At 36.4% G+C, this 16,470-nt stretch overlaps 1 protein-coding gene across 3 annotated transcripts in view; it reads right to left on the reverse strand.

Annotated features, from left to right (window-relative positions):
* The window catches only part of LOC131432016 (galactokinase-like), a 139,025-nt gene that overhangs the window by 18,253 nt on the left and 104,302 nt on the right, over positions 1 to 16,470 (reverse strand). For all 3 annotated transcript variants that reach the window (XM_058598040.1, XM_058598038.1, XM_058598039.1), the window contains exons 4-5: positions 5,436 to 5,606; positions 5,243 to 5,368 (exon numbers count right to left, since the gene is read on the reverse strand). In XM_058598040.1, coding sequence (XP_058454023.1) covers positions 5,243 to 5,368; positions 5,436 to 5,606 — 297 coding nt within the window. The remainder of the gene's footprint in view (positions 1 to 5,242; positions 5,369 to 5,435; positions 5,607 to 16,470) is intronic.

Below are 16,470 nucleotides of genomic sequence, written 5' to 3' on the forward strand. Positions count from 1 at the left end.
TCGCATTGCCGTTCGTAATTGAATGTGTTAGTGACGGTGCAAATTAATTTAACTTCCATCTTTATTAATCTTTTGGTAGGAAATATTGAGATCTGAGATGGTTCTCGTGTGTGTCTTGTTTCGGCAATGGGTCTTGCTGGACTTTTTGGCTGCCTTTCTACCGGTTTTCGGTGTCATTGTGCTGACGGTGTCTCGTGCATTCAGATCGGGAAACAGTGAGACGACAGGTCCTCGATGTTGCTCTCGTGTGTCTTGTTTCGGAAACAGTTGCTCAGCAAATGGTAGGAAAAATGAACCACTCAACTTTTATATGGATGCTCTTGTATAGATGCAGACATCTCGCGTTCTGATTGGTTGATGCTGTCATGGGTTAAGTCAAACAGGGTTTTCAATAGTGTACTATTGGAAAACTTCAACGTTGTTGCAATACACGTTCAAGTTGAAAATTTTCGATTCTATTGGTAGTTAGATTATATAAATCCATCCACAGATCACTGAGCTATGAACTTTCAAAATACGAGAAAGGCAAACGCGCCTTATGAATTATCCTCTTTGATACTCGTTTATACCAAACATTTCAGAAAAGTTTAATTTTGAATTATTTGAGATTATGTCTTATAACTGAAAATTTTATCATAAAATTGCGATCATATTTCCGATGGCATGTAGCAAAAATTTTGTTGATTCATTAGATATAACAGAAGATATTTACGATCAAAAATTTATCACTCTCTCAGAGGGCATAACTTTCCCAGCGTTTTAATTTATCATCCACCAAATTATCCTTCACTTCAAACTAAATGCTTACGAGGAAAGTTAGCACATAAAGCAAATTTGAACTTTTGTATTAAACTTTTAAAAAATGTTTTGAGATGGCACTAAATATTGACGTTCTATTATAAGACTTTTAGTGGAAAAAAAATTCGATTTCGGAAATCTCATGGTGATTTTTCAAGATCGAAAATTTTCAAGACTCAACCGCCAGGCAGCACCCCTCACCCATATACGATTTAACTCAAATTTTGCATGGAGACTTTTTTTTAAGGTGCTTAAACTTTTGAGCACTACCGCTTTACGAAAATAGAGGTGATCCCAAAATATTGCCACCCTTATGTATATTCTAAAGCGGTAAAACCAATATGTTTTGTCGATTACGTTACTTATACCATCATATCTCCGAAATCGGAAATCCCAGTCATTAGAGCTTCGAACTTGATCAATGGCCCAATAGTAGCTTTCAAACGAAGCTAAGCTTGTTAAAATCGGTTCAACAAACTCTGAGAAAATTGCGCGGTAAAAAAACAACGCGTTTTGTCGGTTTCGTCACTTATATCATCATATTTCCGGAACCAAAAGCTACAGCCATTTGATTTGAACTTAGTTAATGACCTAACAATAGCTTTCAAACGGGCTAGGCTTCTTAAAATCGGTTCAGCCATCTCTGAGAAAATTGCGAGTTGAAAAATTCGTTAAAAGGTGCACATACATGCACACACATACATACATACATACACAGACATTTTCCGATCTTGTCGAGCTGAGCCGAATGGTATATAATATTATGAGTCTCCAAGGTTCCGTTCGATAGTCGGTTTTTCCAGCAATACTAATACCTTTCTATAAAGAAAGACGGAAACCTTTTCTTAATCCACCTAATTTTGTGATTAGCTTCTCTCTTGCCATTAAAACAGTCTCACTAAAACTTATTTTACTCGTTGAAAAAATTTCTGACATGAATCTGGGCAGTTTTTTTGGCATAACTATTGATGCGTTGCTCAGTATGCGTGTGAAACATCATTCTTATTTGAGTAATGATGTTTTCGACCGCTTTCGCTGTGTGTTCGGGGGCGTTGTGATGCTGCAGAAAGACTTTCTCATGTCTTGTGAAGAATTCTGGTCGTTTTTCGAGCAATTCTTGATTCCATTTCATAATTTGCTATTGGTAACTAGTAATTGGTATTTACAATTTTCCCTGGTTTTAGAAGCTCGAAGTACAACACACCTTTTTTATCCTACCAAATGCACAGCTTCGCTTTCTTTCCAATGCCACTAGGTTTTGGAGTTGATGCCGATGGTTGTTATTCTCAAAATATATCCATTGTCATTTTTCGACACGATCCGGTTTAGATAACCCTTTGTTTCGTAAAGAGAAGTTTCGCTCAACGTGTTTCGCTGCCCGTCATTAAGATCATGAGGAAACCCATTTTTCCACCTTTTGAATCCATCTCTTGATATTCAGGTGATCAGCATCGGGTCATATAGTTTCCCATCACGAATTTTGACCACACTATTCTGTTTTAAGGTCCGATTTCGCTGTTTGCTAACTCGATACGACTTGATTCCTTCCCGGAGTCGAGTTTTTCTCACGGTACTATGGGCAGCACCGAATTTTCTGGCCAAATCACGGTCCGACAGATTAGGATTCCTCTTAATCGTCTTCAAAATCTTACCACGCAGTTTCCGGTCGACAGTTGCACTCCGACGATTGGCTTGAGGCTTCCGAATCGTCGTCAATGTTTCCTTATACCGTTTAATAACGCGCCATACTGTATTTCTGGGCAATTTCAGCTGTTTAGCTAGCCTAGATGCAGACCACGATGGATTTTCCAAATAACTGTGCACATTTTTTTCCCTTCTTTCGGCTTTCATCTTGATTGTTTACAAAGTACAGTCGATTTGCGGAATGTCAAAAATCATACGTGAAGCTGACAAAATTCCCGACACGTGGGTGCCAAGAACTTCCAAATCCGTCAACCAGGAGCGTCACAATATGAGCAAAAGTTTGCTCCAATTCTAAATGAAGTAAGCTTTATAATCAAGTAATTGCTCCTTTACTACCAGTTCTAACACTGTTCAAAAAAGCGGAAACATAATAATGTATCAGGATCGTTTCGCCGAAAGCTATTTCGTCGGAAGGGTCATTTCTCCTAAAGTCATTTCACCGAAAGCCATTTTGCCGAAAAGATTAATTCGCCGAATTGGAATTTATAAAAAAGACAAATAAAAAATTATCATGTTTACTCCTGTTATGTCTACCTACAATCGTACTTCTGAAATGATCCAGAAACTTGAACAATTTTTGTAGGTTTATTCATGATCCTCAGAACGGAGTTCCAAAAAAAACTTGTCGACTTTATTAGTGTACCTATCTAGCAATTGTTGGCGGTATTTTCCGATAACTGAGTGCAGATAAAAAAATATTTAATGTGGCTTTGCCACATCTCGCTACCACTCGTTCGGACCTAACTGAAGCAAAGAAACCTAGCTTTGAGTAGACCGGGAAAACGGGGCGAGGCATGATGCACCAGCTACGTTGAGTTATGATGAATGAAACATGTCGATTTTCAATTTTTAGTTGGTAACGGGAAAATGCAAAATTTAGCACTATTCAAAAGCGTCATGAGATTTTCTATCTAATATCCGTTGATAGAACATATTTTAGAAAACTATAATGATTAATATTTCATACTATTGAACATTTTATTATGAATTTTTGATCATATTTCCTATTGCATGGAGAAAAAATTCTGTTGTTGGGTTAAGTACAACAAGAGAATTTCACGACGGAGTTCTACCCATTCTTGTACAGTATAAATTTTTAAAAGGCCCGAAAACTTCGAAAATCGTGACTGAAATTTTTCAGAAGTGATTTTCAGACAAAAATATTACCGATCAGAAAACTCTATTGAGAAAAGTTTAGTACTGATTTTTTGACAAAGGGATTCTCACTGAAACTGATTTCTCATGGCAAAAAATCGGTTGTGAACAGTTCAGTAACAGGCGCGTAGGCTACCGCTACGCCAATTCAAATCACAGCGCCTACTGTGTGTTCGAGACATGCTGACAATGCTGCCCTCCTGTTACTTCTATAAATCAAATTTAAGCTAAATAGCGTTTTTTTCGGTTCATTCTAAATAGTGCAGTGTAATCAACTAGCTGAAATTAAAGCAGTTTTTATGGCTAATATCACTGTTTAGAATGTGAACAAAATATTGTCGTTCATATTGAAAATATAGCAGTAATTATTTCTTAGTTGTGGTTCAGTTTTGAATTTATTTAGTAGAAATTGTATCATTGATGAAAATACAATACTTAAATATTGCTCGAATCACTTCGGTGTCGAACTGAAGCGTAGTGGAATTTCAGGATCGAAATATCATCGGAGACTCTGCTCCCTTTAGCGAAGTTTCTATGGGTGAAAATTCGTCATCAAGCATCGCTGACACAAAAAGTCACTTGTGAACTTTCAGGTTCAGAGTTTTGTGGATGCTTGATTCATGAATTAAATCTTTTTCAGTCCCTGAGTTTTTTTTTAGAAAATCTTTCGAACTAATTTTTTCACGAGTTATTATGAAATGAAATTTTTCTGATCATGATTTTCCCAACACTGACCATAGTAAAGTAAGTCGAATTCACGACAAAATACATGCACCCTATTCAAAACTTAGTCTTTTGTGTCGAATTGTTCTCTTCAACCGTGAAAAATATAAAAATGAGTGCAAAGTTTTATCCAGATCGGATCAAATCCATACTAATTCTTCAACCTCTTCTGCTGTGAATTTATGGAATTGCAACAGTCAGCTGAAGAAACAATCACAAATTCTAGAAATGTGTCACAGTAAAACGAATTGTTGCCAAATTTTGAGTGTACAACCTACTAGAAGTGCTCACTGCCAGCGTGACAGCAACTAATGATTTTCGTTCATCCCATGTAGCTAAAGTGCACAACACACAAAGCCTGCCAGCAACGGTCTCTTAATCCTTCTATAATCTGCTCTTTGCGAGCTTCCTCTACTCAAATCTCACAACAAATATTATTACCGAACAGGACGTCAGAATTTATTTGTATGCCTTAATTAAAGAGATATGCATCATACAATTTAGCCGGACTTGTGCAGGTCCGGCAGAAGACGATAGCTTCTTCCATGGGACCTCAAGCTGGCAAACAATGGTGCGTGTGTAGTCAGTCGGTTTTGCCTAGAACGAACTGTTAACATATTGGAAGCATTGCCCGTAGAGCGTCTACGAGACGGGGTAAGTGAATACTGTGTTTTCCAATTGCAACTAGATTATACAGTCAACACGTCGATGTTTGCTTCACTGCCCCTACGCTACCCGGTAATAAAGCCCAGCCCAGCGTATGATTAGAGGGAGAGAGAATCCTCAAAGTCCGTAGGCATCGTACGTAGTTTGTTAATTGAAAGTATTTGATTCCGGTAGAATGTCCTGCTGAAATACTCACCGGCAGTCGATCAGCAGAGCCCGGTTCCGTTGGCCACAAACCGAGATAAGTTGGTCCATGATTCCACAGGGCATATTGGCGAAGGTATGTTCCGCTTTCTGGCAAATGAGTGCCTTATCGCTCGACCTGCAGTGCATCAAAGTGCGGATTGTCTCGTTAGTGGCACAGTACAATGATTTTCCATTAAACTTACTTTGCAATTTTTTGGCCGGTCAACTGTTCCAGAAACGTTATCGTCGCCACCTCCAAAGCAGCACTGCTGGACAGTCCGCCACCGACGGGAACGTTGGAGTTTATAACCGCATTGAAACCCGGCACAGGCCGGCCAAAGTTGAACATCACGCCTTTCACGTAGTTGAGCCATCTGCAAGTAATAAGGGGAAAAACCATTCATAGGGATTGGTATTTTGACGATGACACGATTACTGATAAATATCAATACGTTAGGAATCATTCGAAATGTGAACATTGTGTTGCTCGTTTCAACTTTGTCTTAGAAGGAGTATTTGTAGTGAAAAACGGAAAATATAAGAGCAAATCTTTTGAGTCAAGGTCATTTCGCAGAAAGCCGTTTCGCTGGAATTACTATTCTCCTAAATAATTGATTGATTCGTTATCTTTAGAACGGAGCTCCCATCCCAAAAAAACTTGCATCGAAACATTTTTTTTAGGAGATTTTCTTCACTATAATCTTTGCGACGTTTTCCGTTTACTGGGTACAAATGAAAAAATATCTAATGCGGCTTTACCACATCGTTTTTTTTTTCGTGTGCTGTCCGACCTCGCTACCGCTTGGTCGGACCTAACTGAAGCAAAGAGTCCGGTGGGTCGGCGACTTTGTTCCACAAAACCTTCTTACACCAACACAATCATTCTGGAGACATTAAAAACATGGCTGAGCCGATTTTCACGAACTCAAATTCTAATGGAAAATATTAAGGTCCCATACAAATCTCCTAATTTTCGTTGGGATCACACTTCCGGTTCCGGAATTACAGTGTGATATGCACCAAAAAAGGAAACGAATAGTCACACACGTTTCTCATAGAGATTAAAACTTTCCTGAATTATATTTCGATTTCGGAATTACAAGGAAATATAAGCAAATTTATTAAAACATGCGCACTCAATTTTCTCGGAATTTTTTCAACCGATTTTCACAAACTAAGAAGCAAGAAAAAGGTCTTAAAATTCTTTAAAAAGTTGATCTAGATCCAACTTCAGGTTCCGGAATTACAGTGCAATTAGTGAAAAATTTTCAATTTCATGAGTGTTTTTTCACAAGCGATGTCGAAACGAGGTGCGCATTTAAAAAAAAACTTACTGCTTACTTCATCTAGCTGGCAGATAATGTTAGTTAGTGAATATATAATACTACTTTGGGACTACTAGTCCCCGGTTTCCGCTTTCGAAAGCACCGAAAATAGTGAAGAAAATCTCCAAAACGGAACTCACTTGGATTTCTCAGCAACGGTTAAACCGATTTTACACGAATCATGATTCAAATTTATGCTCTGTGTTTATCTAGCTGCGACTTCCGGTTTCTAAATGAGTGTTAAAACATTCAAATCGTCATTCAAAACGACGATACAAAACTATTACGCGAGGGTACGAGCGGCTTTGCTCCGTTCGCAGTGTGTTTTGTGCAATTTCGTTTAGCGTGCAAGGTTACCACATTAAAATTTATATTATTCCGGTGAAAAAAATGTAAATCAATAAATCTTATATTTAATGTGTACCTTGTGTTATTAAGAGATCATGATAACGATGCTTTTCTATAAAAGTACATGCAATCACTTGAAAAATTGACTAGTGAAAATTTGACCAGAGGGCTAAGCGTTCTATATCATTCGACATAGTCCATCGAGCTGAGCAATGTCTGTGTTTGTGTGTATGTGTGTGAGTATGTGTCAAATAATGTCACTCACACGCGTAGAAAAAGTTACTCAGAGTTTGAGTACTACACACTTAATCTCGTTCGGTAATTCTTGCCTCTTTTGACGAGTTTTGAACAGCCGAACTACCGAATATTTCCATTCTACTGATATATCAGCACAAATGAACATTTGTTGACTGCAGTCCCTCAAGGTACCGCAGTGATAAAACGTGAATTTTACCGAAAAAATCACCTACCGAGATTTGAACAGCTGAGGTCGGTAATCCAATTTAAGTGTGTAGTTACTCATTTTCAAATGATACATGGAAACGTCAAAAATTGAGTAGTTACCATCAATAATAATGAGTAACTCTTACTCTAAATTTGAGTTTAACACAAAAACTCGTTTTTATGTTACTATTCGCAAGATCAGTCTCAAAGTTGTAATAAACATTTGTAGCAACAGGTTCTATTTTTTGTTAGTGAGATCGCGTATGTCAAGAGTGATTCACTCAACACAAATGGTGTTGTGTCTGCAAAAACCACAATTTTTAGACTGTCCTCTTGGTTGTGCCATCGACGCAGTTATTGTGTCCAGAAGGGATCCGTACTGTGCTTCAGAATGGAAACAAATATGCTCAAGTGTGTCATTTATGAGGAACAAGTGCTCTGATTGGTATCTGAGCAGTACTGAAATGTGTGTTAAGCTACTATTGACACACTACTCCAAGCGATCGCCACTTGATATGATATCTCGTAGTTAGAAATCAATTGTGAACGGAATAATAAATAAACACAGTATGATTATTTTATGTATTGCGTGTCAATTACTTAATATTTTAATACAATACAATTAAAAAAAGGAGCAATTTTACGCAAATTTGGTATATGTGGAATAAAAGGCGGGTGGGTAATGTCAGAGACATAACTCGATGTCGTGAATACGAAAACAACTGACATGTTCCTTAACACTTCCGAATATCAATTAGTTGATCAATTGTATGAAATTGTATGTAGAATTTGAAACGATGCACCTAAACTAAAGTACAGATTAGTTACATTTAACATTCTGAAACACAAATATTATGAAATAACCAGTATAGTTCTTTATAATAAAATAATGGTGGCTCTGAAAAGAACCTTTTATGAAAGCGTTTGTGATGGAGAGTGATGAGTTGAATTCGAATTTCGATGGATGCCGCTGACTTCCGTCATCTAATTCCAGGCTGAACTGTTGTTCTGGAAAGCGATACTGATATGGTTGGTGTAGGTGTAACGTTTACAACCGATTATAATCTTCCAATGAAGGAAACATTAATTCGCTGGGTTGATCAATGATACAATAGGCCTAATTTATTGAAAGAAACTATCAGTATGGATTCGTTTCTAGCATTCAGAAGAGTCAAATTGTGTAATTCTCTACGACATTGAACTCTGGAACATTTTCGCAAAAACAAAGAAGGCTCCACTTGTTCTCGATAATTGTGAATTTCACACAGCGAAAAGTGCACAAATCTAACCAAGCTGTTCTAGATTTTCACTAAACTGAGGATATTTACCTTTGATTTGCGAACAACAAATCCTAACAGTTCTTTAGAAAACTGTTGAGCCATTAGAACGGCTGATTTTGTGTAATGCTCTCCACCGTTGTTTTTCATCAATGCAAATGACTGGCAGCTGTCACGTAATCGCTCTTGTCGGAAGTGAAACTATCTTTGCAAATGACACAAAATAAATCTGCTCGCAGTGGCGATAGAATCCAAACTGATCCAATTTTGGTTAGGAGCTTTCTTTTTACGTGATTTCGTTTGTAGCTTTTTTACGAATGGGCGGTCCTAACGGCTATAAAAATAGCCGCATACAGAATTTTAATGCCATGTAATAATTTAATGTAATGATTATTTCTTTTCGGATTTGCATAATTTATTGAAAGAAACTAACAATATGCTGTAGGGATTCGTTTCTAGTATTCAGAAGAACCAAATTGAGGAACTCACTACGATATTCAACACGGAACATTTTTCTCGAACGATTTGTTGTACAGCAGCAGATATTTTGTTCTCTTTCTCAGAACGCGTTCTGATTGGCTGGTGTTGACATGGGTCAAATGAAACAGGTTTTTCAATAGTGTACTATTGACATACTTCAATGCTTTTGCTATAGACGTTAAAGTTGAAAATTTTCGATTCTATTGGTAGTTAAACTATATAAATCCTTTCACAGACCACTCAGCTATGAGCTTTAAAAATACGAGCAAGGCAAACGCGCCTTATGGATTATCTCCTTCGATACTCGTTTATACCAAACATTTCAGAAAAGTTTAATTTTAAATTATTTGAGATTATGTCACACAACTACCATAAAATTGTGATCATATTTCCGATGGCGTCTATCAAAAATTATGGTGATTCGTTAGATACAACAAGAGATATTCACGATCAAAAACTTATCACTCTCTCAGAGGGTAAATTTTGAAAAGGCACCTCATAGTAAAGTAAGTCGTATTCACGACAAAATTTCATTCAGAATTTAATTAATTACTCTATTTTTGTCACATGGCAAATAAAGCATTATTCAGTATATGAGTAGTTTTAACCCAAAAATCGTGGAAGTGGAAGAACTCAAATTTGAGTAACTAAGGAGTTTATTTTAAATTAGAGTTGTTCCACTTTTTCTATGGATGAGTGAGATCTTACTCACTTTTGAATAACTATTTTTAAGCGTGCATGAGGTTGAGTATGTGTCAAATAATATCGCTCCATCTTATGAGATTTAAAATCACAAGATTTTTTTTAACTGTGCAGGGTTGCGGCCTTTGCATCTGTTTTTCTTTTTCAGGTGAAAAATTTATCAATCTGTATCGGGAGATAAAAAATCAGCACATGAGAATGATAAAAAATCGAAGCACAACTAAAAGAAAAAGTCATTAGAACCAAAAGAGGCTACCATTTTTCTTCGTTTGAATTTTATAATGTTGTAGTAGAGAAAACTATGGAAGCATTTTCTGCGTTTAAGGGTTTCGTAATGACGGTTTGATGATAAACATTAAAAATCCAGTTTTAAAATGGCAACTTATTTCTATTACCTTCCACTAACATTAGGAATGAAGTATTTGGCAATCATTATGTCAACATAAAAAATTACGCTATAATAATTCCCAAAAAGTGATCGTAGAAAACCCGTTTCTACCAGATGGGAACATTTATAGTGTTTACCGCACGGAAAAGCCAGCGATCGCAAAACAACTAAAATATTAGTTGTTTTTCTGATTTTGATTGGTTAAAATTTGGTACAACTAATCGACTGTTGTTTTAACTAATCTGTCATTTTTGATTTATCGTGCAGGCAGCTTAGCAACGACACTCAACAAAGACACGCACCACAAACAAGTAATGAAACGTTTCAGTTGAGCAATGCCAAACATCCTGAGCGAACAATGAAACGTTTCAATGAGATGTCACTCGTGCAATTGAGCGAAGACACAATCCCAGCAAAGTTACTTGTTGTTTCAACCAATTATTCAGTTATTTGAGCTTAAGACGCCAATTGCAATAAATTAGTTTTTACTGTTAGTATATTCGGGAGGCTGCTAATCGTTCACTGCTTGAACAACGAATTTCACCTAATTAACTGCTTATATCTTTATCACTAAACTCACAAAAGATATAGAAACAAACCAAAGATTACAATTCTCAAAAGGGAACTCACCAGAAAAATGGTCACAGGGAATTAGGAAATTTTTCCTTCACTTGCAGAATGGCTCGCTGGTAAACCTAATGCTACAGATACACTTTCAAGAAAATACAAATAGTACCGGTTTTGATAACATTGACATGAACTGTTCTAGAATATATTACTCTCAGATGAAATTAAAACATTTATATTGTAGGAATATCTATTTAACACATGGAAAACTTGTTTAACAATTAACTGTTATCTTCTTCTGCATACTTTCACTTACATAAAACGACCACTACGTAACTAACATAAATGACGTTCATTTACCATTGAAAATTTTCAATATGAAACGCTTCTGGTGAAATGAAGAGGATTTTTGTTTAGCTGTCCTCGTTCTCCGCCAAGTGACAGCATTTGAATACAACAATTTCGGTTACCTGAATGGTTATGACAAAATCAATAGATATGTTAGTTAAATCAACAACATTTTAGTTGAAACAAATATTGTAATTTTGTGATCTGCGGGTTCTCCGTGCGCCCATGGAATTGGGTTTTATTTAATTTTTACCTTCTTCTTGATACTATCACAAAATCAGAACAACGGTTTTATTTAGAGAAAAACAGTACCAATTTTTAATATTTTTTAACTTCATAACAATTTGATTTTTAAATCTCATTCGAAAAATGTCCTCATACAAAATTTGAGCTAAATCGGACATGCGTAAGGGATGCTGCCCGGCGGTTAAGTTTTGAAAATTTTCGATCTTGAAAAAGGACCATAGGGGGAAGTACATGAAATTTCAAAATCGAAAATTTTTTTTGATGCCGAAAGTCTTAAAACTGCAAGTAACGTCGAGATTTAGTGTCATCTCAAAAAATTTTTTTATGAAAAAGTCCAAAAAGTCGATTTTTTCAAAAAAATTTTTTCTCGAGATGACACTAAATCTCGACGTTTCATGCAATTCTAAGCCTTTTGGCATCAAAATTTTTTTTTCTATTTCGGAAATTCCTTGTAACCACTGATGAATCATTTACTTCAAAATCATCGTCTCCGTTAGGGAACTCCAGTAAGCCAGTACAGTGTCTTAGATTTTATACAGACAAAATAGGACACAACATTTATATGTATATATATATATATATATATATATATATATATATATATATATATATATATATATATATATATATATATATATATATATATATATATATATATATATATATATATATATATACAGGGTCCGGCACTCGAAGTGTAACCAATTAAAATGGCCATAAATTCAGTTTGGAAAATTACTTTTACTTAATTCAAAGTACAAAATGTGTAAAAATAATACAAAATTCAGAATCAATTCACTTTTGCTCGATATGACCACCTTTTGCCTTGACTTGATGACTTGAGAGAGCGAAGGAGTTGCTTCGTTTGGCCGAAAGCGGTCAATTTCCGAACATTGTATTTTCTGACGAGAAAATTTTTCCAATTGAGCAATTCGTAAACTCTCAAAACGATAGGGTTTACTTGACCGACCGTTCATACGAGAATTTGAGTAATCGATTGGCCACCAGGAGGCAGCACCCGCAACAGATAATGGTTTGGGCCGCTGTAACCGCAGATGGGCGCTCTCCAATCGTTTTCATCGAGCCTGGCGTCAAGGTAAAGGCGACATATTATCGGGAAAGTATTCTGGAGGTTGCTTTGAAGCCGTGGGCAGACAAACATTTCGGTGGCAGACCATGGACGTTTCAGCAGGACTCGGCACCGTCTCACAAAGCTCGAGTGAACCAAGAATGGCTGAAAAACAACGTTCCGAACTTCATCACATCCACACAATGGCTCTCGAATTCACCAGATGCGAATCCAATGGATTATTCTCTTTGGGCCATTTTGGAGAGCAAAGTCCGAACTAAAAGATACACCAGTCTCGAGGCGCTGAAAAAAGTTATTGTCCGCGAGTGGGCCAAAATACCTGCAAATCACATTCGGCCAAACGAAGCAACTCCTTCGCTCTCTCAAGTCATCAAGTCAAGACAAAAGGTGGTCATATCGAGCAAAAGAGAATTGATTCTGAATTTTGTATTATTTTTACACAGTTTGTACTTTGAATTAAGGAAAAGTAATTTTCCAAACTGAATTTATGGCCTTTTTAATTGGTTACACTTCGAGTGCCGGACTCTGTATATATATATATATATATATATATATATATATATATATATATATATATATATATATATATATATATATATATATATATATATATATATATATATATATATATATATATATATATATATATATATATATATATATATATATATATATATATATATATATATATATATATATATATATATATATATATATATATATATATATATATATATAATATCAGGTGTACAACTTAGCCGATAAGTGGCTGTACCGGCTGAGGCTGGTCAAAATACATAGATAATGATCCCTTTAAAGTGAGTGTGTACAGTGCCTAATGTCATCGCCTTTTCAGTGACAGTTGTTCTTGTTTTCGTATTATTCACGCTCGAAAATGTCTGTTTATGTGCCCAATTCTCGCCATTTGCAGGAAGTTTTACTTTTCTATTACAATTCGAAAAAAGCATCGAATGCTCTCAGAAACTTACGGTGATGCTGCTCTGAGTAAAAGAACATGTCGGGAGTGGTTTCAACGTTTTAAAAATGGTGATTTCGATGTCGAAGACAAACATGGTGGTGGAAGAGAAAAAACCTTCAAAGATGAACAACTAGAAGTATTGCTTGATGAAGATTCGTGCCAAACCCAAGAAGAGCTTTCCGAATCGTTGGGAGTGAGTCAGCAAGCCATTTCAAAACGCCTCAAGGCCCTGGGCATGATTCAGAAAGAAGGAAACTGGGTGCCGTACCAGTTGAAACCGAGGAACATCGAGCGCCGTCTATTTGTATGTGAGCAACTGCTTCAAAGACAAAATCGTAAGAGGTTTTGACATCGAATCGTAACCGGTAAAGTGGGTTCGATACGATAATCCTAAACTTCGTCGAAGGCAAAACCGAATATTCACGGCGCTAAGGCTATGATTTGTATTTGGTGGGACTCTTAAAATTTGTATTTGATAGGAGCTCTTAAAACCGGGTGAAACCATCACAGGAGATCGCTACCGAACGCAACTGATGCGCCTTAGTCGCGCGCTAAAAGAAAAGTGGCCACAATATCAAGAGCGACATGACAAAGTCATCCAACAGAACAATGCTCGGCCTCACGTCGCAAAAGTGGTCAAAAAGTACCTGGAAACGCTGAAATAAGAAGTCTTGCCCCACCCGCCGTATTCCCCAGATGTCGCCCCTTCTGACTTCCACATATTCCGTTCGATGGCACACGGCCTGGCAGATCAACAATTTCAATCCTTCGAAGAGTTGGAAAAATGGATTGCTTCATGGATAGCGTCAAAAGAGGACTCCTTTTTTCGAGCCGGGATCCGAAAATTGCCGGAAAGATATGAGAAAGTTGTCGCTAGCGACGGACAATACTTTGAATAATACATCTGTAAGCACTTTTTCGCAATAAAGCTTTTAATTTTGGAAAAAACGGCGGAAGCAAAGTTGTACACCTGATATTAAAAATATGTGTTTTGGTATATTTAAATCGACACGTACAAATATTTCCAATCAAACTATATTAGTAATTGATACAAAATTAAATCAGCTGTAAGTGTTCAAAACCTGACCACATGCAAAACAACCGTAAACATTGCCTGTATGACCTTGCTTCGCATCTTGTAGCACTCCGTGAAGCAAAGTTCTTCATTCTCGTACAGTACAAACGAGAGCGAACCCTTCATTTCATGGTAGTGCTGTAAAACTTCATTCAATTCGCAGTCACTCCGAATGGGCATCATCCCGTCCTTCATTCGTTTCTATTTCTATCGAAGCTCAGTTTAACCACCGTCATTCTATCTCTTGAAATAACAAAATATCTTTAACAATTGAATTAGAGAGCATCCTTCAAGTGAGGTTCATTGAAACTTTCGAATTAATTCAAGGTAATGAGTGAAAGGTAAACCAGTCTTCACCATCACTGAAATATCAATTACAAAATAAACATAAATTAATTGTTCCCTCTTTCAGTTTTCATTTTAAATATTTGGAAACACATCTCAATATATTTCAAACAGTCGAAGCTATCGATTTTAACTTGCTGATGATAATTGAAAACTCAAATGATAACCGCCACATTATGGCCGGAGAGAGTTTTGTGTTATCGAGTTGATGTGTATGCCTATTCATTCACACTTGCTCACTACCCACAGTGAAGACAAGGTAGTCAACGAAACAGGTAGACTACTTGGCACTACAAACTGAGCAAGCAAAACATCAAGTGACTTTGTACGGTTATTCAATTGACGACGATGAATTCTGAGAGCTTCGGAAACAAAAGTAAAATGAATGAGAAGGGATATGCTGACAGTCAGCGGCCATAAATTTCATTTTCATTAATAAATATTCGAGTAAAATGAAATTTTACCGCACCGTTTTTATTGTATTGCTAACCGAAACTGAGAGCACAGGCAATTTACCAAGCAAGGGAACTGGTCTGCTCAGTAGCATATACTCTCATGCATCCAATTTCTCTTTAGTACAGGTTTCTCAATCAGTAATGTCAAGCAAAGAGTTCACACCGGGTGTTTTTTTGTCACTTCGTTCGTTTGAGGATTCACAATACATGCCCTACCCATAAATGATTCCTGAGTTTTGTAAGGATCTGACTTCATGCGGAGATACAGTTCGATATGTGCAAAATTAATGAAACAATGCAAACTCATCTGAAACAACTAGATTAAAATTAGAAGTTTTCCAATAGCACATATTAAGAAAACTATTGTCATATTAACAGTACATCCAATAAAATTAAATATCGAAAACTTTAGTATTACTTCCGTTGAAAACATATCAGACACAGTCTTGAGATCTAGATTGTTATTTGAATCGAACATCAGATCTGTAGCTTTAAAATAATATTGCTAGTTCCGTAGTAAACTAATCATTTAATCATTTGTGAACCAATCAAATATAAATAAAAGTAATCAATATTTCATAAAAATTTACTTTCATTTGATTGGGATACACTACTACCAGTACCATCGTCGCTCTCAAAAGTGCTGTTCACATTACACGAACTCTCGAACATATATATGTAATATTTAGCACAAAAAAGAGAATATGAATTTAACTGTAAATTGAAAATATTAAATGTAGAAATTACACGAAAAGCACATTTTTGTGCATCAAGACAGCATATTTTCATGCATCGAATGAACAAAATCGACCATATTAAATATATGAATTTTCCGAATAATAAGAAAACAACGGAACAGATTTGCTTCACCGTCAATATTATTTTCAGAGTGCAGAAAATCGCACCCGGACGGCAGAACACAAATAAACAAGCAAAAACATTGAAACAGTCCAGTCGAACCCCAGCAATCATCGATCGGGACCCCGGTCCAATACCGTCTGTTTGCATTATGCGCGCTATTCATCCGTCTGAAAAGCATCGGTAAGTGGAGCACCGGTGTAAAAACACTCGAAAGCGTCCCAACATCCATTTAAAATTGCTTATCGGAATGGACGGGTCCCACTCAATATCGTTCCCAGAGCAAACTTTCCGACCATATATTGCCAACC

Source organism: Malaya genurostris, chromosome 2 (assembly GCF_030247185.1).
Source record: "Malaya genurostris strain Urasoe2022 chromosome 2, Malgen_1.1, whole genome shotgun sequence".
NCBI lineage: Eukaryota > Metazoa > Arthropoda > Insecta > Diptera > Culicidae > Malaya > Malaya genurostris.